This window comes from Ovis canadensis, chromosome 1 (genome assembly GCF_042477335.2).
Source record: "Ovis canadensis isolate MfBH-ARS-UI-01 breed Bighorn chromosome 1, ARS-UI_OviCan_v2, whole genome shotgun sequence".
NCBI lineage: Eukaryota > Metazoa > Chordata > Mammalia > Artiodactyla > Bovidae > Ovis > Ovis canadensis.
Genome location: NC_091245.1, coordinates 62,711,045 through 62,733,713, shown reverse-complemented (window position 1 = coordinate 62,733,713; position 22,669 = coordinate 62,711,045). Strand labels below are relative to the sequence as shown.

General features: G+C 41.4%; 1 protein-coding gene across 2 annotated transcripts in view; it reads left to right on the top strand.

Annotated features, from left to right (window-relative positions):
• The window catches only part of LPAR3 (lysophosphatidic acid receptor 3), an 84,318-nt gene extending 69,296 nt beyond the window's left edge, over positions 1-15,022 (top strand). For both annotated transcript variants that reach the window (XM_069596345.1, XM_069596337.1), the window contains exon 3: positions 12,818-15,022. In XM_069596345.1, the coding sequence (XP_069452446.1) occupies positions 12,818-13,146 (329 nt within the window). In that variant the 3' untranslated portion in view covers positions 13,147-15,022. The remainder of the gene's footprint in view (positions 1-12,817) is intronic.
• The last annotated feature ends 7,647 nt before the right edge of the window (positions 15,023-22,669 follow it).

Sequence of the window (22,669 nt, the reverse complement as noted above, 5' to 3'; positions counted from 1 at the left end):
CTTTGGAAAACAAAGATGGTGTCACATTATGGTGGTGGTTTAGTCACTAAAGGAAATTATGGTAAATACCAATTCCAGCTAGCTTAGGACAAGTTAGATATGATCAAAAGTAGTAGGTAGAAAATATTTTGACAGAATCTGAATGGCAGTCAAGTTCATGTATCTGCCAAGTTAAAACTATAGATGTTTGTCACTTGGATTTATTTTTACCCACTTGGTTGCAGAAAGCATAACACATGCAAAATGAGTTACTGGAGAAGCTGGCTACTTAAGAACTAGCAGGGTGTGTTTACAGCAGACTCTCTCTACATTGGTGTGTGGAGAAGGAAGCTGAAGGTGAAACACAGAATTATCCAATGTAAGAGCCAGAAGGAAACTTCCAGGTCATTCTAGTCCAACTCCTTTAATATACAGAGGAAGAACCTGGGGGGAGAGACATAGAATGACCTTTTTCAAAGTCTGCTCTAGTCCAGGGCCTGGATTTGAATCAAGATCCCTTACTTCTTCATTTAACAAGCTTCTGTTAAGTACCTATTGTATGTACCATACATGGCCAAGCACAGGGTATCACTAGCTGAAGAAGATAAAACAGGATCTCCCCTGAGGATGTCATTCTAGCAGGGCAGCCAAAATAGGACAGAGTGTGATAAAGTGTGTGTGTGTGTGTGTGTGTGTGTGTGTGCAGGTGTGAGTGTACAGTAGCAACTGAAGCTCTCTACCAGATGTGAAAGCACAGCAGGGAAAGTATCTGACCCCATCTGGGCAGTCAGAATGAACATTTTTGGAGTGTTTTCTGTGTTAGACACTCTCCGCCCATTATCTCATTAAATCTCACAAAAATCCTGTCCAGTCAGTATCTTTCATGCTCATTCCAAAGCTAAGAAGTGCAGAGAGGCTCAGGAAAAATGAACTGATGTCCCTGTGGGCATAAACCAGGATTTCAGCTCTGGGACTGCCTGATCTTAAGCCCTTTTTACTGTAATAGGGATAAGTAGACTCATCTCAAGGGCAAATTCCAGCTGATTGCTAGAGGCTGAGCACTGTGCTGTGAAGGAGTCCAGGCAGTATCTAGGTTCAGAAGCACATGGTGTGATAGGTTAATGATGGTGGCCATTGGGCTTCCCAGACGGCACTAGCCGTAAAGAACCCACCTGCCAGTGCAGAAGACATAAGAAATGTGAGTTTGATCCCTGGGTTGTGAAGATCCCCTGGAGGAGGCCATGGAAACCCACTCCAGTATTCTCCCTAGAGGATTTCATGGACAGAGGAGCTTGGCGGGCTACAGTCCATATGGTCGCAAAGAGTCTGGACATGACTGAAGTGACTTAGCGCTCATGGGTGTAGAATGGAAAGGGTAGCCCTGAGTCAGGACTTTGTACTTCCTGAGCTATACCGTGCTCTATCAAAGATATCCCTTTTGAAAAAAAAAAAAAAAAAGATATCCCTTTTGCAATGCCCCACAACCCAGCTGTGTGCTAATGGCAGCTTATGTGTTATATAAATTATTACATGCCTACAGTTGTGTATGTTTGTATGTATAGGTGTAATGGCAAGCCTTCCTAATTCAAAGGCGTGACTTCAGCAGGAAAAAGTTCAGATCCTGGGGCAGGCTAGCTAGGATGTGTCAGGGTTTAAGATTACACCAGGCAAACAGCTGCTGTCAGTACACACAGTTGACCTCACACCTTTTCTTAGATGCTGGAGAGCCCTTGTTATAATAGTTACAGAGGTGCCGAGGTATGCAGGCCCCTGCATATAATACTTAAAGAGGAATCTGGAGGTTGAGATGGTGTTCTCTTACTGCTGCAGTTTATAATTTCCAGCTGTCTCTCTGAGTTAGACTCTAGAATTAGGTTTAGGCTGTGGTTCTAGCTGGTATGCCTCTGCTTTAAATTTTATCTCCTAACCCCTTGGCACCAAAGAATTTCAGTTTTCCAAAGCTGGCCACAAATTTGAAACAAGTGTCTAAAACCAGTTGTTAGAGTCAAAAGACCCAGCAGTAGTAACAATCGTGTTAAATGAATCATTTGTGGAATGCTTAACTGCACATCATCTGTTTGAAGTATCTCGGTGCTTTCTTGTTTTCTGCAGTAAAAATAAGTCAGGTTTACTAAAGGTGTATATTTTCATTCCTTTCACATATGTGACAATCTATTTTCTGAATTATTGGAGTTCTAAAACACTGTGGGTAAACAAATATAAATTTGAATGCAAACCACATCTGGAGGTGTTACTTTTAAATTATTACATAAATTCCTTAGTGTCATAAGAGCATTTTCACTTCAATATTTCATTAACATGTAATTTACACATTGTGATACTTCTAACCAAGAACATCTATTGATTAAAATTTTTTTACTTTTAAAATTCTTTTCAAATAAGAAGAGAGCTTCCTGTGGATGAGGCTCCCAACCTGATTTTTATGTAGAGTTGTAATTTTCTATTTTAGTAAATCAGACAGTCCTGTGGCTTAGTAGGTTAGCATTATTGCTAGTACCCTGCTGTTTTTTTCCTGGACTAAAAACAAAGAATAACAGAGTGAACATATCTAAAATATATCCTCTTATTTGATGAAATGAGTAGCCCATGTGCCAAAGTGAAACTATTCTGTGTGAGTGATTTATTGTTATGGATGTTTTATTTGTGTGCACTCACATGTGAACGGAGAAGGCAATGGCACCCCACTCCAGTGTTCTTGCCTGGAAAATCCCATGGATGGGGGAGCCTGGTGGGCTGCCGTCTATGGGGTCGCACAGAGTCGGACACGACTGAAGCGACTTAGCAGCAGCAGCAGCAGCAGCACATGTGAAGGTTTGTTTTTAATTGTATGTGTCAGTTTTTGAACAAATGAAAATAAGGCTAACTAGACAGAATAGAAAACTATGAGTACTGAAGAACAGGATTAAAAAAAAAAAACTTGAGGGAAGTCTGAATCCTCTACATATCTTGTCTGTCACCCAGACCCCAAGAACTATCTTAAATACATTCCAGTGAGGGGCCTTTCTCCCAGATGGACTGGTATTCTTCTTTCCTATAATGTGTATCTCCTCTTTCCTGTAATGCAGCAATGAGGTATTAACCAGAGTATTGTTTGAGATATTTTGAAACCTTCTAAATAAGGTAGGTGGTGGTTGTAGATTATTTCAAGATAATATTGACTAGAGCATTGGAAAGATTTCACTTAGCACCAATATTTTCAGTTGTAATTTTATTTTCAAAGTGTTAAACATCCCTTAATTTGATGTTTCTGATTACCTTGAATTGCAGTTGTTTGATATCATTTCAGTATTTAATTGAATATTCTAGTATCTGATTCACTATACTTTAGAAAGTTACATGAAACTCATGATACTAGTTTCTTAGTATAGCACTGAAACTGGTTGAATTACTGGAGGAAGGCTCATTTGTAGTCTAATTGGACTGTTAGTGAGTCTCTTACTAAACAGGTACTGAAAGAAAAGAAAACATCATTAAACTAAACAAATAATTGCAGGAGCTTCCTGGTAATCCAGTGGTTAGGAATCTTCCTTCCAGTGCATGGGACATATGTTTGATCCCTGGTCAGGGAACTAAGGTCTCACATGCCAGCGAAGTAAGCCTGCAAGCTGATGAAGACCCAGCGCAGCCATGAAAAATAAACAAACGCTTCTCATCAACATAACTGACCTGTCATATGGCACTAGAAGGAAGTTATATTTGTTATCCAAATGTAATCACCTGGAAGCCATTCACTGTTACTAGCTGACACATGGCATGCAGTTGCCTGCTGCTGCTGCTGCTGCTGCTGCAAAGTCGCTTCAGTCATGTCCAACTCTGTGCGACCCCATAGACAGGAGCCCACCAGGCTTCCCTGTCCCTGGGATTCTCCAGCCAAGAACACTGGAGTGGGTTTCCATTTCCTTCTCCAATACGTGACAGTGAAAAGTCAAAGTGAAGTCGCTCAGTCGTGTCCGACTCTTAGCGACCCCATGGACAGCAGCCCACCAGGCTCCTCCGTCCATGGGATTTTCCAGGCAAGGGTACTGGAGTGGGGTGCCATTGCCTTCTCCAATGCAGTTGCCTAGTAAGTATTTATTAATGAAAGTATAGCTTCAATTCCACCTACTGCTGATGACTCCCAAGGCAACATTAAAATTGGGAGTGCTCATTATTCTGACCCATGTTTCTGGCTGCTTTCTCCTCCTCTATACCTGGAGGAGCCACAGATAGTCCAAGTTCCCAGTGCCTAAAACTGAACCACCATCTCTTCCTTCTAAACCTGTCCTTCCTCTCTCTCCTGCTTGGTTATCAGAATCACATGCTGCCCAAGCACCCTGGATTCTTTCCTTTCCCTCGCTTCCTAGATCTAGATATTTATACATCAAATCTTACAGGTTTTTTTTTTCTTAGCACCTCCTAACCTGGTTACATCTCTCCATCTCCATCACCAATGTTTTTTCAAATCCTTAAACTTTTCACCTGAATTTCAGCTGATCTTCAGGTGTGTCGCCCTGCCAAATCAGTGGTTCTTATACTTTACAGTACTAAAGCATTTCCCAGGGAGCTGTTTAAAACTGGAAATGCCCAGATCATACCTTCATCAGGTTCTCATTTGGGAGGTATGGGTGGGATCCAGAAATCTGAATTTGAAGCCAGCAACCCAGGTGATTCTGATGTGTACCACCATTCCATCCTGAGCACTCAGATACAGCTTTGCTCTAAAATATAAGACTTATCCATGCCACTGATTAAAATAGTCGAAGAACTACCATTCTACAGCAGTGGTTTTCAAACTGTGGTCATTGAGGTTCCCAGGGGTTCCTCAAGGGTTCCTCAATGTGTGTATGTGTAAGGCATGGTGGGGGGGGGGCACATTGTATGGGGAAGGGTATATTCTCTATGAAGGTCCTTATTCAACTACTCCCACCCCATCTCTTTCTTTAGTCACAGCAGCTCTCATTTTGAAGCTTAACAAAAGATTTCCTTTGGGAAGTAACCCTCTACGTTTAAAAAAAATAATGAAGTAGATTTCAATTAAAAAAAAAAATCAGGACCTCACAATGAGAAATGATGTACATTCTCTATCATGACCCAAAACATACAAATATTTTTCTGTGTAACTGAAACAAGTTTCATGAAACATACCCTTACTATATTTAATATGTCCTGATGTTTTTCTGTTCTATTTTATTTTTTAGAAAATTGCTGGTTTCAGCCTATTAAATGATTTCACAAGCCACTGATGAGTTGCAACTGAGCCACCAAAAACCTCAGCTCTAACCTTTCTCAATAGGTTTTCTTTATGAACCGTGGAATATAGAAATATTTTCTTAATCCTCCCATGATGGTCTATGACTCATACCATTCTAGGTGCTTGGAAGAGAGGTTAATTCAGTGTTAATACACTGCATACCTGATGGCATTCAGACTTAATTCTCCTGATGAACTCCTGATTGAAAAATACTTATGGGATGTGATTTACACAATAAATCCAAACTCTTGAGAACTTCCCACAGGGCCCTTCCAGGTCTTACCCAAGTTCATCTCTCAGACTTCATCATACTTCCCTAGTCACCTTCCTGGGTTAAAACTATCCAAACCTGTTTGGAATTCCCCAAGTGTATCACACTATTCCTCACCCCTGCATAGTCATTCTTGACCTTTAGTACTCTGCTCAACTGAGTGTCATTTCACCTGACACCTTCCTTGACAGTAGTCAGAACCATCTTATTCTGGTTCCCTGCCTGTCAGTGCCTGAAGGGCAGGGTATTATACTGCTTGCATCAGAAATGCTCGCGCTTATTCATTACCTGGCCTTGTGGTTGTTAATAAACTTCAGTTACATTCAATGGACATATCTTCTCTGCCACTTGAGTGTGGGGCTCTATACTTCATTCTGAGGATACAGACAGGTATGAGGCACAGCCTGCCTACTTGGGAAGTTTATAGTGGACCTGAGCAATGGGACCTATGTATTAAAAACTACTTCAGCATAGCACAATGCTCAAGAATTTGCATGGAGGAATCAGGCTGGTGTTCAAATTCTGACTCTTCTATTCATTGGCTTCTGACTAAACCGTTGAGCCATTCTGAAGTTCAGATTCATCAAGTATGAGACTGAAAATAAGAGTAGCAACCTCACAGGGCCATGAGATTTAAACAATGGGTGTATGTAAAGCTTTAAGCACACTGCCTAGCCCAGAGGTCTTGGGAGATGTGAGAGTAGAACTAAGCAGGTGATATGCCCCGTGCCACGTGGATGTTGTAAGTGGGAAGAGTCACAGGAATTGAGAGAAGAGAATGGTCACTGTGGGTTGGACAAATGGGAGAGGTCCAGTGGAGGAGGCCGAATAGGAGCTAAGCTTGGAATGAAAAGTAGACCTTAGATTAGGAGCCAGGAAGGCATTCTTGGCAGGGTGAACCAGAGAGCAAGCTAAGGCCAGCAGAAGATGGTGTATGCCTTGCCTGTAGACTAGTTTCCATTGTTGTGTTTATACATTTCATTTATGCATAAGATCTATTCAAACATTTTTCCAAATAGAAGCTGAAGGTATTGATCTAAAGGTGATTTTTTTTGTTGTTGTTTTAAAGAATTCTACCTCCTTTCTCTTTTCCATGTCTTTTGGCCAAATCTATATAGAGTCTACAATTTTGCTGACAAGGTCAGCTTGATGAAACCATGTTAGTCAGCATACAGAAGTGATTTGTGAAACTGGTCATGCATTGTAATCACCCAGGAAACTTCTTCTACAGATTTCCCCATCTGACTATAGAGAGTCTGGCCATTGGGTTTGATATAGGACCAGAGGGCATGCATTAGTAAAATGCTCCCTTGGGAATCTGATGGACAACCAGCTTTGGGAATTGCTATCTTGGAGAATTTGTCTTAATCAGTTTTTAGCCATACTGTCTGATAATGGTGTCTGGGAAACCAACAAGTCGAATTTCTTTGGATTGCGTGGGGAGTTGAAACTCAGAGTTTGTAGATAGCAGTTTTCTACTTGGAAAACAGTTCAGAAGCCACTTAACCCTCTCTCTCTCATTTGGGGAAAAATCCCTCCCCTTTGTACATCTCAGGACAATCTGGGCAAAGAAGATACTCAGGCCAAGGGAGGCTGTCTGTCTGCTGGACAACAAATTCCTCTCCAAAATAGCTTTATTTTCTTTAAAAAATTTTTTTGTTCAAATTCTGCTTCTTGATACTTTTCCATTTGGTTCATGGTGACCTTCAAGCTAAGTTGTGCTTCTTTTTAGGTAATGACCCTTCAGGTATTTGGGGACAGTTAACATAATCTTGTTTTCCTTTGCCTTTTCTTCTCTAAGAAAAATGTACCTGATTTCTTCCATTTCCCAGATAGATACCTTTAGATCTGCTCCTATTTGTTAATGCCTAATTTAGGGGGAAAAACAATCCGGTCTTGACATATGTCTCTTGATAAGCCTAGCTTATTCCTAGCTGTTTGTTCTAGGCATTGAGTTTAAATACTCAAAAAACACTTATCTTAGTTTTTTCTTCTAGAATTTATTGGAAATTCATAAGGGGCTGACTGATACATATTTGCTAGAACGCACCATCTGGCCCTCTTTTAAGAACTGGGACAGTTGCCCATTTCTATGTTTCTGACATCTCCCACATTCTTCAAGAATTCTCCAAGAGGACAGATTCCCAAGGCCAGAACCATTCCTGGCATTTTCTTCTCCTTTTAAATATTTTTGGGGGACATCATATCTGCTGCTGCTGACACACAGTAAAAAAACCCCTAACAAATGAACTGTTAAGATAAGCTGTGCCTCCACTCTGTGGTGTGTTTAGAAGGAGAGCCTGGCCGCTGGGTGGAGGAGTCACGGAGCTGCGGTTTCCCAGGTTCCCTGCTTGGAGTGTAATCGTCACCTCAAATGGCACCACTGAAGCACCATCTCTGGTTCAGCAGCCCAGTGTGTTTGGGCTGTTCTGTCAGAGCCTTGCCTTTTGTTGTTCTTGGAAACAGTGTAATAAAAAGGTCAGCAGAATTTTTTTTTTTTTTTTTTTGGCCCTTCATATCCCAATGGCCAGCCTATATTTTTGCTGAAATTCTTTCTCCTTTCCTCCCTCCCCTTCCCCTTCTTTCTTTCCTTCTTCATCTTTCTTCCTTCCTTCCTTCTTTCCTTCCTTCCTTTGCCAGAAAATCTTTCTGTTAGCAAACCAAAGAATGACGTAGTTGTGATATATGCAGCTTTAGAGTTAGATATGACATTCTATGAACAGGACTTTAAAGGCCAAAAGTACTCTCTCCTCTTCCCCATCACTTACTTTAGAAATAAGATCCTTTGCACTCACTTCTGAGCCTAGCACGTGAACAGGAGCACAGGCTCTGGGGCCAGGCTGCCTGAGTTCAAATTCTGGCCCTTCCACTTATCAGCTGCATGGCTTTGAGCAGCTTCCAACTTACCCATGGTTCATTTTCCTCAGATTTAAAATGAGGGTACTGTGACTCAGTCGGTAAAGAATCCGTCTGCAACAAGGGAGACCTGGATTGGATTCCTGGCTTGGGAAGATGACCTGGAGGAGGGCATGGCAACCCACTCTCCTATTCTTACCTGGAGAATGCCCATGGACAGAGGACCCTGGTGGGCTACAGTCCATGGGGTCGCAAAGACACGACTGAGTGACTAAGCACAGCACACAGCACTGTGTGTGTGTATATCAGTTCAGTTCAGTCGCTCAGTCGTGTCTGACTCTTTGCGACCCCATGAATCGCAGCACGCCAGGCCTCCCTGTCCATCACCAACTCCCGGAGTTCACTCAGACTCACGTCTATCAAGTCAGTGAAGCCATCCAGCCATCTCATCCTCTGTCGTCCCCTTCTCCTCCTGCCCCCAATCCCTCCCAGCATCAGAGTCTTTTCCAATGAGTCAACTTTTTGCATGAGGTGGCCAAAGTACTGGAGTTTCAGCTTTAGCATCATTCCTTCCAAAGAAATCCCAGGGTTGATCTCCTTTTGAATGGACTGGTTGGATCTCCTTGCAGTCCAAGGGACTCTCAATAGTCTTCTCCAATACCACAGTTCAAAAGCATCAATTCTTCGGCACTCAGCTTTCTTCACAGTCCATATATATAAAATAGTACCTATTTCCAAGGATTGCTGTGAGGATTAAATGGTTAATTCATATAAAATGGTTACAACAGTGCCTGGTATATAATCATTGCCCAAAGAAAAGTGTTTCAGTGTTGACTGAATGAAATATTTTATGAAGTTCAATGCAAAAGAAAAATGTGTATGAATTACCACATTATGACAAACATATCTGAAGATTTATTTAGAGTGTTAAAGCCCCCTGATTAATCCAAACTAGAGTTTTATGCTGAGGAAAAAACCTTTAATGATTCCATTTAAAGCTTAAAAAAGTCCATTTTAAAAACAATCTTTAGAAAAACATATTGGCAATTTACTTTTATCCCTTTTTTGATGTGTGTGTATGAAATAGATCATTCAAACAAAATTATATGTGTACAGTTTAAAGAATAATACTTAAAAGAATTTTAAAAATTAAAACACCTGTGTACTTGCTACCCAATGTAATTATCAATGTCTTTAGAACCTCCTTTGTACCCTATCCTGGTGGGCCCCTCTCTCCTGCAGAAGTAGACATATCATAAATCTCATGTTAATCATCTTGGCTTTCTTCATGGGTTTTACCACATATGGTTGTAATGTTAGACATCAAATTATTTCAGTTGGCTTTTTTAACTATACAGTTAACTTTGATTTTGATTATTAGGATACCATTGACCCTTGAACAAAAGGTGTTTGGATTGAGCAGGTTCATTTATGTGAAGATTTTTTTCAGGAAATACATTCTACAGTACTACATGATCTGATCTGAGGTTGTGTCTACAGATGTGGAATCATAGATGCAAGGGCCAAATGTAGTTATATATTGATTTTCGACTGTGCAGGTGTCAGCGCCCCTAACCCCCATGCTGTTCAAGGGTCAACATATTTGGATTCATTTCCAGTACCTTATTTTCCTCTTTATCCCTACTTTTTATGTTTGCCACCTTTCTTTTGTATTGAGACCCTTTTTTTTCCTTCGCTTGCATCCTTCCCCTTCCGTTAGTTTGGAAATTTATACACTATTAAAGTTTGACAAGGGGCTTCTCTGGTGGCTAAGTGGTAAAGAATTTGCCTACGAGTGCAGGAGACACAAGTTCAATCGCTGATCCAGGAAGATCCCACATGCTGTGGAGCAACTAAGCCCATGTGCCACAACTACTGAGTCTGTGCTCTAGAGCCCAGGAGCCGAAACTGCAGAAGCCCTTTTGTCCCAGAGCCTGTGCTGCACAAGAGAAGCCGCCACAATAGAAACCCAAGCAACCCAACTAGATAGTAGCCCCTACTCACTGCAACTAGAGTAAAGCCCTCACAGCAACAAACATCTAGCACGGTCAAAAATAAAAAATAAGTAAATATCAACAAAACTTTGATATGTATATTTAACTAAGTATGAAGTTTACCAGTATTTCCTCCTCCTACCCGTTAACACAAAACCCTTGGAAACTCCCTCTGGAATTTCTTTAGAATTCTGCAGTTTTACCCAGAAAGGACACATCCAATCGAAGTTGGTAGCTACAGCTTTTGATGTCTGCTTTGTTTAGTTCTTCCCTGTTGACAACACAGTAATCCTGTCTCAGAAACAGCAGAAAGAGCAGAAGTGTTATTGTTCTAGGAAATACAGACCATTGGAGCTAGATGGGGCCTTTTTCAAACTTTCTGACTAATCCCAACAGTCAGGAATATCTTACTTTATGCCCAACGCATGCATAAATATAGTATATAAAATTGAAACAAGAACTGCATGAAACGATATTTCCCTTGGTCTGTGTAATATACTCTGAGTTGTTTCATTCCATTGCATTTTATTCTTTCATTAAAGAATGAAAACTTTTCCAAACTCATTAATTTGATTGCATACCCACTATGGTGCCCCAGTTCACAGACTGAAAAACCCACAACTTGCCACAGATCCTCAATTTACAGTTTAGGAAGATGAAGCCCAGACTGATAACATGGATCTTAAGAGTTGTACAGTAAGTGAAGAATTTGGACCCAAATCTCCTTTTAACTCCAAGGTCACTTCTTTCTTCATATATGTCAGCCAACCCCAAAATAATAAAGGATGGAGAGAAAAGGGAGCCACTGGAGAGGTATAGTTATGAAATGGGAAGTGAAACCCCCTGAGAACTCCGGCTCTTCTTCTGTCAGATGTCTCTCACAAAGCATCTCATGATAACCACTGCTGAGTGAACCCAGCACTGTGTTAGACTCCACTTTTCATTACCTCTGACCTTCCCAATTACCTCATAAGTCAAGATCATTATCTTTATTAAATGAGGGAATGAAGAAGGCTCAGAGAGGTGATTTGCCTTATTAGTAGCTCGTAAGGTGAGGAGCTGGGCCTAGCTGTCTGACCCCAAAACTCATGGAGTTTCACAGCCTCACACTGCCTCTTTATAATTCTTGACTTGACTTGCTTATCATTGTATCTCTCAGAACAAAGATAAAGCACTAAGAGGAATACCGTTCAGGTCTGACTCTAACCAAGAGGAGTAACTAGTTAGTGATACAGTTCACAGACTTGCTTGTCCCTTCTCTCTCCCCCATTAGCTCCCAGAGCACATGGTTCTCACCTCATTCACCTTCTAGCACAGTTCTTGGCACACTGAAAGCTCACAGTGACTATCTGTTGAATGCATAAGTAAGGGCATTAAGAAATGATAAGGACTTTTGGAAAAAGAAATCACACCCCAAGATGGAGGCAGGTCCCATGGTGGCCAAGTGCACAGCCTGTGAAGGAAGATTGCCTAGGTTCAAAATCCAGTGTCACTTACAAGCTGTTTTCTCATAAGCAAGTTACTGAATTTCTCTTGTGCCTCAGTTACCTGAGGATGATAATGATGTCTGCTTTCATAGTGTGGTTCTATGAGTTAATAAAGGGAAGCATTCATGTGTTAGCTGTCATTGTTATCTGATGTTATGCTGACTAAGTAGGGAAATAATGAACCTGTGTCTCATATCTCAGGAAGAATAAATCAGAAAGTTCTGAAGTAACCTAAATTGGTCAGATGGATAGAGACTCAGAAGAGACCCTCCTTCATGTGCTAAAATTATGCTAAATAAATGTGTTAATAAAAGCACATCTCTTAACTCATCATGAAAGAGAAAGACTTATTTCTGACAAAAATATCTGTCTCAACTTAGAGCAGTTGATTAAGCAGATGGCCTGTGAATGTCAAAAAGAATTTGTGCCTACTCAGCTTAAACGTGGTTTTGTTAAGAATACAGTTTTTGAGCAAGTGACTTGATTAAAAGACTAGGAGACACCTATGTATGCAGTGTGTCTTATTTAGGACAGCACTTGGAAAGTCTGAGTTGGAGAACAGCAGAGTGCAGGGTTCCCCACATATACTATGTGTGTGAGGCTTCCCCCACATAGACTCTGGAATTGGGCCTCAATTTTCTCACCTGTGCAATGTGGATAATGACTGCACAGCCTTCTAGTGTGATTTGGAGAACACATGGAAACAAGGTCTGTGTTGTGCTCAATATGTAAGAGAGAAGTGTAAGCCTCTAAGGTACCTGGGTAAGCAGATGGGAAGGTGAAATGGCATGTGGTTTATAGTCTGCTTCTAACAAGCCCAGGTCTCAAATGCTTAGAGGAAGTCTGGAAATTTGCTTTGCAGTTGTCAAAACAAATCCTCAAGTCCCTTGATGCCACTGATGGAAGACTGGGCGAGAAGAAACCTAAATAATTAACCTGACGTCTGAGTGCCTGTTGCTTCCTCTTTCTCTCTCTCCAGGGGCCTTCGTCGTGTGCTGGACGCCAGGCCTGGTGGTTCTGCTGCTCGACGGCCTGAACTGCACGCGGTGCAATGTCCAGCACGTGAAAAGGTGGTTCCTGCTGCTGGCGCTGCTCAACTCCGTCATGAACCCCATCATCTACTCCTACAAGGATGAGGACATGTACAGCACCATGAAGAGGATGCTCTGCTGCTTCTCGCAAGAGAAGAACCCGGAGAGGCGGCCCTCCCGCCTCCCCTCCATGGTCCTCAGCCGGAGCGACACGGGGGGCAGCCAGTATATGGAGGATAACAACCGAGGCCCCATCTGCAACAAGAGCAGCTCGTAGGCTGCGATGCCCCTCCGCCCACCCCGGTCTCCTAGGGGAGAAGAGGTGTTTGGAATGGGTACCTGTCTCCAACAAAGCCCACGTACAGTGTTATTTGAGCTCTGAATGAATCATTGAGAGGTTTGTTTCAAAAATTGTTTTACGTCAAGTAAAAGCACGGGCAGAAGAGAGAGGACACGTACATTTAGAGAGAAGCACAGAAAGAGGGACGGCAGCACAATGGATTCCCACCTGAGGCCCCGTGACCCTCTCGGAGCACCACCCACCAGGCCGTGTGTTCTGGTCTCTGCCGCCATCTTGTAGACATTGTCTCTTAGTTTTCAAAGGATGTTGTTAAAGGGCTTAGGCCAAAATAAATAAAAACGTTACTTGAGCCACTATCCGTAGCTGCTTGGAAAGCATATGTAGTTCTTTCTGCATGCATTTGAAATTTTTAAAAATGCTTCAGCAGTGATGTTTTTCTCCTCAAACAAACCATGGCCAGTAGCTAGGTGTTCAGTAGGAATCTCAAAGTAACACATCAGTCAGGGCTCCAGAAAATGAACTTGATCTTTAACTGAAAGGACAGTCTGAGGAAAAAAGATTTACTCTAATAACAAAAAAGGTAAACATTAAACACTCTACTTGCAGCGAAAAGAGAGGCCTTGATATAGTCCTCTCAGTCCTCTCATTTGACACACTTCAAATTTGTATTGAAAGACATCACAGATAGCGATGGTGAAATAAATTCACTGGCCACCTAGACTTTTCAGCCTAGGACTAATAGTTGTAGAAATGACCTCTTATGCTCTAATAGCAAGGGGTGATTCATTTGAAAACAGATCAGCAGGGTGAAAAGCATATTAGCATGTGGGCCAAGTTCCTTGCGTATAGGATTGCATATGAGTTCCAGTTCAGTCGCTCAGTTGTGTCCAACTCTTTGTGACCCCATGAACCGCAGCACACCAGGCCTTCCTGTCCATCACCAACTCCCTGAAGTTCACCCAAACTCATGTCCATTGAGTCAGTGATGCCATCTAACCATCTCATCTTCTATCGTCCCCTTCTCCTCCTGCCCTCAATCTTTCCCAGCATCAGGATCTTTTCAAATGAGTCAGCTCTTCACATCAGGTGGACAAAGTATTGGAGTTTCAGCATCAGTCCTTCCGATGTACACCCAGGACTGATCTCCTTTAGGATGGACTGGTTGGATCTCCTTGCAGTCCAAGGGACTCTCAAGAGTCTTCTCCAACACCATAGTTTAAAAGCATCAATTCTTCGGCGCTCAATAGTTGAATCTTTCTATCAAGTTCCCTCCATACCCTGGTAACTTGTCAGATTTAATATATAGAGTAATTTTCACATCTCATATTTTACCTACAATTATTGACATATTTCCAGTACTTGCTTTACTTATGGACTGCATTTTGATCTGGATTCTATTTAAAATTTTTCTCCTTCCAAGACCTAAGTAATATGAAAGGCAAGTCAGTAAGAAAAGCTTTATGCATGTAGGCTACTGGCCAGAGTTTTCTATGTAAAGCATGTAGATTATATTCTGATTTTAACATAAGAATAACTTCAAAGCAGATATTATAGTATTTATGTAGTTTGCAAAAGAAGTTTACATTTTTTTTTGCTATTGTGATATAACATTTTTGTGCAAAAACTACTTGTAATAAAAGGATTTGAGAAGTCATGCTTTTAAATATAATGACCTAAAATAGAGAGTAGTATGATTTGAAGGTATAGATTTCACAAACTGTGTAGTAAGTGGATCTATCTGAAGCTTATACCAAAGCTACCTATAAAATAAAAAAGAGAGAATCTGTTTTCTCTTGTTGGAGGTGTATTATTACTTTGTGTATTTTCTAAGTAAAAATATAGTTTGTGGTAACTATAGCTCTCATTTCTATTACAGAAGAAAAATCAGATTTGCTTTGAAGTACATACTCTCAGTGTTTTATGTAAGCATTTTGAATCTACAGCTGGGCAAGGGGTGGAGAATTGAAATTGAAAACCAGTCCCTGAATAGCTACTAAGGGACCTTTAAAGGTTTTATTTTGAGGAAAGCACCATTTTTAGTACCCTTCAGCAGAGTGTCATGTTCAGAATGGTATCTGGAGGGGATCCAAGTGTGGAAACTCAGGGTGGAAATAGATAGCTTTTGTTTTTATGCACACACATATCTCAGCGCTGGTCCAAGAGTAGAGGAGTCATGTATATTTGCATATGACAAGTGCCAGCCATCTCAGGGCTCACCAGGAACATAGCAAAGCCATCTGTTTGTTGGAAAAATATAAAGAGAGAATGCTCCTGTTCAAATTCTAGGACCCCAAAATTTATCTGCAAGTCATTGAGGTGATAGTTCTAAAAATCTGACCTAACTTTTTCAGATGGCCCCTTGACTCAAAGTAGGGGCTACACCCAAGCCAAACAAGATTCATTTTCACCTTAGATTTGTAGCACTGCCCGAGGTGTTCTGCTAAATATGTATTGATGAGAGAATTTAGTTCTTCATGAAAATTGTCTCTTGAAAAGAAAAAAGTTTTTTGGAAATAAATTGAAATTTCTTGATGAAAAAACTTTTATGTGAGTGGTAGACACAAAAAAGCCTCAAAACACTAATTTCCTTCACAGTCAGCACTTTGATACTTTTTATAAATATTTGCAATCAAAGTTTGGAAACCTCAATGCCTCTGCTTCACTGGCACCCTGAGCCCATGTTTGGATGGCCCAGGATCAGAGACTGGGGGAGCTCAGCAGATGCAGCAGCAGCAGGCAGGTTGGGGGGGAGGGTACAGGAGAAGTGTCAGGGGTACAGCTCTGTTCATCTTCTGGGGCTGCCCCACATAGATGACAAGTCATGCAGTGCCCTGAGTTCCTAGACTAATTGCAGGAGATTAAGAGTATTTTGTTTTTATTAGCTCATTGATCCTCTAATCATTCTGTGAGTGGGAGTGGAGGCAATCAGAATGCTTGGCCCTCTTTTAACTGATTAGGCATAATGCAGGCAAGCCCTGTTATGAATCTCGTGAAATTGACTGAGAGACAGACTCAAGCCCTGTTAGAACCTGGAGTGAAAATAACCAAAGTGTTATTCTACACAATAGCGCATCTCACTGCATACTAACAAGAATTTAAAACACACACATATCTGACTTATGGGATGTTTACCGGAGAATTCTATGCCCTTGGTGGGTTGCTAAACGTGAGATTAAATTGGGAACTCCTAGGGCTCCTTTTAACATTGTACATTGTCTTTCAGGCATAGGAGTTGGGGTTAGGATCACTTAAAGGCATGAAGGAACTTTAGGAAAAGCTGCATTTTGTGAGGAATGTTCCCCTGAACATTTTGCATAATTTAAGATACTCATCATGTAAGACTAGTTTTCACAGAGGAATAACATTAGGATTGTAGGGATTTTTATTTGGCCTTAATGCTTTACTTATTTTCACATCATTCTCTCCAGTGTCTTAGAGTGTGCTCTCTCCTAAATTAACAGATGGTCAAGAGTTTAAGGATTCAGAGTATTTTGTCACATGTAATTTCTGAGCTAAAGGTTTATGGTGCAAACACTAGTACAATGGTCACTAAAATCACATGGGGAGATTCTGATACACGTGAATAAGAGGGCGGGTCACATTATGCTATATATATAAAGCAGCACCTCTGCATGTCAATCCACGAACATGGTTTGCAATTTACTGGATTTTGGAATTTACCGTTCTTGCTAGCTTTTTAGAGAGCTGCTATTTTATACAGCAAACTTTATAGAATTTTTTCTACATTACAAACTTCAAGTTTACAGAATTCAAATTTCCATAAACTTCATCTGTATTGTGTTTATTACTGAGATTAACACCTACACATTCTGTGTTAGTCACAAGGCTATATTGAAGAAAAACGAGGGTGGTGCCGGCCACAAGTCCATGTTACATCTTTGTGCATATTCAAAAATGCTATCCCTTCCTCAAGACACTTCACTTGCATCTATTGGAAATCATCTGATAGATTAATTTTGCTAGAAGTTTACCACTACTTGTCAGACAACTATACTAACACAGTAGCATATTCACAGTATGATTGGCACACATAGGGGGGTTGTTCGCTTCACCACTAACACAAATGTTATGATAGCCATCTTAAAGAAATCACTAGGCTGAAATTCAGAATACCAAGATTCTGAGTTCTGTTCTGTCCTAAACTATCTATGAAATTCCAGATATGATCGCTGATCTGAATAACAGACTTAAATGATCTGTGAGAACATTTCCAGCTCCAAAACTCTGTCGTCCTATACATCACCTCCCAGATGTGAATCATAAAAAAGAACCCCAAGCCTTGGAGTCTTTGGATTTTATTCCTTGCATTAGGAATTTCAACTAAAAGGAGCTGATTCATTGCAGTGGTTCTGAAGATTTAGTGTACGTAAAGATCACCTAGGGAGACCATTTGAAATCTAGGAGGCAGGTGTGAAATGTGTAACTGTAAATCCATCATCAACACAGGGAAGAAGGAATTTCTGGAATAAAATGGAACCACTAGTCAAAATGGAGAACCTAAAAGATTTGATGATCTGCTTATGGGTGCTAAAGCGAACTTAAATTCAAAATGTGTGAATTGTTGTTTACTCCATCCAGGCAAACGGAAACCCACACACTTATTTTTACATTGCATTTAACCAGCATCTTTGAACATTTCCTAGGTGCTAGGGAACAAACAAGCGAAAAATCCCTGCCCTTAAAAGAATGGACAAAATCATACACACAAGTAATTGGACAGAAATAAAGAGAAAGGAAGCTGAAAATATTAAGGATGGACTATGGCAAGGTAGCTGTCCCCCTGGTATCACTTGGAGCATTGTTTGATATTGGTATATTTTTTAGATCCAGCTTCTGTAATAAAATTATTGATATAGAATTCTCCAACAGGAGAGGAAGAAAAATCACAAAAGGGGGTACTTCAGCTGTTAAAATCAGTTTACATACAATTAATGGGTTGGGGGTCTGGTACTGATCATCTAAACCAGACTTGTCTTTAAGAGGACACTTGACTACATGTTTATATAAATTAGGAGATTGCAGATTTCAGTCAGTCTTCCCATTGAAAAACAGAAACCACTCTGGACACTTGAAGCAGGAAGGTATTTAAAATACGTAATTAGATGCTGATAAGAGAGTTGGAAAAGCTAGAGGAGCAGAGGTGAAAGAAACCCATTGTTAGCTTGCAGGTGTGTGGCTAACCTTGGAGGAATTCTCGCCACACAGCTCAGGAAATTGTGGAAGCCACCCAGTGAGGCAGGTGATTCGTTGGGGGATACACATGCAAAATTGCGGTGGAGGGGCCACAGCAAAGTCTCACAGCTATTGCTGGGAAGAATATGGCCTCTGCCTGCCTTCTGCCTGCCTTCTCGTTTGTACGTGGCACTTGCAGAATCTAAACTGGGAAATTTGCTGGCTTCTTTTTCTAGGAAATATAATTCCAACTTTTCAGATTCAGGGGCGAGCAGAGAAAGGATCAGCAAGCCAGCGGACTGCTGACAGACAATACAGCAGGGAAAAGAAAAAAGGAAGGGGGCAGGGTCTTCTTGGCTTCTGAGACTCTGCCTTTCTGAGATATGGGTCCCATTAGTTTTTCTTGACTGTGGATAGAACACAATATAACTAGTTCTAGAGTGAGTGAAGTGTGAAAGTCACTCAGTTGTGTCCAGCTCTTTATCGACCCCATGGACTATACAGTCCATGGAATTCTCTAGCCCAGAATACTGGAGTGGATAGCCTTTCCCTTCTCCAGGGAATCTTCCCAACGCAGGGACTGAACCCAGGTCTCCCGCATTGCAAGTAGATTCTTTTACCAGCTGAGCCACAAGGGAAGTCCAGTTCTAGAGTAATAAATGAAAATTCTGTAAAAACTTGTGTCGGTATGTGCAACTTTTGAATTCCACCTTACAGTATATGGATCTTCTGAAGGCTGAATGGGTAAATAAGACAAAAAAAGAATGTAAGAACATAGTTTACTTATTGGCTATTTATTATCCAAATCTGTGATATCAAACTTGAGATTTGAGCATGAGAAATAAAATGTGTGGTTACAGTTGATATATAGCCATGGCAAATTTAGTACTACTTAATCTGCTTGTCATTTCAAGAGACATAGGAGATGGGGATTTGATCCCTGGGTTGAGAAGAACCCCTGGGGAAGGAAATGGCAACCCACTCCAGTATTCTTGCCTAGAGAATCCCATGGACGGAGGAGCCTGGTGGGCTACAGTGTGTGGGGTTGCAAAGAGTCGGACACGACTGATAGACTAAACAACAACAACCTTTCTTTTAGATTTTGAGATGGTGAGAAGAGAATCTTGAAACAACGAGTGAGCCAAGAAAATGAGGTGTTAAATATAGGTGTGCAAAAAAGTCAGAACTGAGTGTTCCACAGTCTTAAAAGATGCAATGGATCAGTTCTTTTGTAGAGCTGAATGCAATAGTCTAAGTTTCAGAGTTTGTGGTTTGTTTGGGGAGCAGGGGGAAGTAGCACTAAAGTTTCTCCTTTTGATAGAAATAAGGGTCTGATTTAGGCATTATTGCGAGGAAGTTGTAATGTAGGGGTTGTCTTGATGTTACAAATGAGGAAACTGAAGACCACAAGATTGAATGAATACTTAAGTGACTAAATCAGGGGTAAACTCAGCTAAGTTCTTCAGAGGTTCTTCTCTATTAAGAAAAAGTTTCCTACAACTATACATGTAACTTCACATTTTAAAGAGCCAACGTTTACTAATAATAAATAAGTTAGCTATTTTAGGGATTGAGAATGTTTATACTCTGACCAATTCAGCTTCTAAGAATGTATGCTTAAGAAATGATTCTAAAGTAAGAAAAGGTTTATTACACAAAGGTGATCAAAACAACATGATTCATAACACTGGAAACTTCTAAACAATGTAAATATTCAAGCATGTGATAAAGGTAAAGCATTGTAGTCAAGCCTGGGAACTCAAATCAATTTCCCTGCATTTACAAGCAGCCATTTCACTTCCTAGCTCTGTGACTTTGGGCAATTCCTCTGTGCATCAGCTTTTCTTCTACAAAATGGGATCACAGCTCTATCTCCCTCATAGAATTGTTGTAGATTAAATTATAAATCAAGCACTTAGAACAGTGCTGGGCACTGTGAAAGTGTATTTATTGTTATTGATAGAATGCTATTTGGTGATTTTAAGTTATGGGTAGGGATAATCTAATAAGGAAAAGCATGTGATGATGTAGGATTTGCCAGTGGATTGGATATGGCAGCAAAAGAGGTGTGTTAAGGCGACTTCAAGTGTTTTGACCCAAACCACTACAAAAGTGGGATTTTTTTTAATGATGGAGAGGTGGCAGGAACAACAGATTTGGGGATGGCTAGGAGAAGGCGATAGCACCCCACTCCAGTACTCTTGCTGGGAAAATCCCATGGATGGAGGAGCCTGGTGGGCTGCAGTCCATGGGGTCGCTAAGAGTCGGACACGACTGAGTGACTTTACTTTCACTTTTCACTTTCACACTTTGGAGAAGGAAATGGCAACCCACTCCAGTGTTCTTGCCTGGAGAATACCAGGGATGGGGGAGTCTGGTGGGCTGCTGTCTATGGGGTCGCACAGAGTTGGACACGACTGAAGCGACTTAGCAGCAGCAGCAGGAATCAAGAATTCAGTTTTAGTGTGGTACTTAATGTTGTAGAGATGCATGTAAGTAGAGATGTTGAAAAGTCAGCGGCAGAAACAAACCTCCCACTCAGGGAGAGGTCCGGGCTGGAGATACTAATCTTGGAATCACTAGTGTATGAATGGTATTTATAGCCACAAGGCTAGGCTAAGTCCCAGGGACAGTAAGTATAGATGGATCAACAGATTCAAGAATTGACCCCTAGGCATTTGCAATGTTGGAGGTCAGAAAAATGAGGAATCAGTTGGGAGACTGGGGAGGAGCAACCAGTGGCATAGGGAGAAAACCAAGAGTCAGCGAGACCTGGGAGTCATCCACTGTGTCCAATGCTGGAACTTGAGGCCCAAGAATTGACTGTTGATTTGGCCATGGAGGTGTTTGTGATCTTGACAAAGCTGAGTGAGTTAAAGTCACTCAGTCATGTCCAACTCTTTGCAACCCCACGGACTATATAGTCTATGGAATTCTCCAGGCCACAAAACTGGAGTGGGTAGCCTTTCCCTTCTCCAGGGAATCTTCCCAACCCAGGGATAGAATCCAGGTCTCCCGCATTGCAGGTGGATTCTTTACCAGCTAAGCCACAAGGGAAGTCCAAGAATACTGAAGTGGGTAGCTTATCCCTTCTCCAGCAGATCTTCCTGACCCAGGAATTGAACTGAAGTGTCCTGCATTGCAGGTGGATTCTTTACCCACTGAACTATTGGTGGTGAAAGCATAACTGAATGATTGTAGGGGGTTCAAGAGGGATTGTGAGGAGAGGATAGGAGACAAGTGAGGAATAGTTTTTGTTTGCTTTACTTGGGATGGGCCAAGTGGCATGTGATCTTAGTTCCCACATCAGGGTTAGAACCCTGCCCCCGGCAATGGAAGTACAGAATCTTAACCACTGAATGGCTAGGGAAGTCCCAGGACTAGCTATTTTTTAATTATTGTTTTTGTTTTCCTAAAAAAGGCATCAAAGAAATGGGGCAGTAGTTGAAAAGATATGCAAGGTCTGGGGACCGGGGTAGGGATTTATTTTAAGATGGGAATCACTGCAGCTTATTAGTTGCTGGCGGGAATGCTCCAGTAAAGGGGGAATACGTGATGATTCGGAGAGTCATGGTGATAACTGCTGAAAGGAATGGGCTTTGAGATACAAGAGGAAGGTTTGACCTTTGACAGCAGTGGGGACATTCCATTCCTATTTGGGGGGCGGGGAGGAGGGGTAGGAAAGGTATGCAGGCATGGACCTGGAAGTAAATCTGATGGGTGTGTATATGTATTTTTTTCCCCACCTTATCAGTTAGTGAGGGCTTCAGATTCTTAGCAGAGAATAATGATAAGGCAAGAGGTGTTGGAGGCTTCGCAGGTGGTTCAGTGGTAAAGAATCATCCTGTCAATGTGGGAGACACAGGCTCAATCCCTGGGTCAGAAAGATCCCCTGGGGAAGGAAATGGGAGCCCATTCCAATATTCTTGCCTGGGAAATCCCATGGACAGAGGAGCCTGGCAGGCTACAGTCCATGGGGTCGCAAAAGAGTCAGACAGGACTTACTGAATATACAACAAAATGAGTTGGAGGTTTGAGTAGCTAAGGTGAGGTGAGAAATCTCTGCTCAAGGAGTAGGCCAGTGAATGCATTTAATAGTGCTTCTGACAAAGGTCCACCCAGTGAGACTTAAGACCAGAAAGTTCATGTGTTGCCCTTGAGTCTGACTAGTTGACTGGCTGCAGTCATGGTGAAAACAGAGTTGAAATGTCTGTCAAGTAATGTCTGCGCTCCATCCCAACCAGTTAGATCAGAATCTCTGGAACTTGGTCCCAGGGGTACATCCAAAGTGATTGCCATGAGTAGC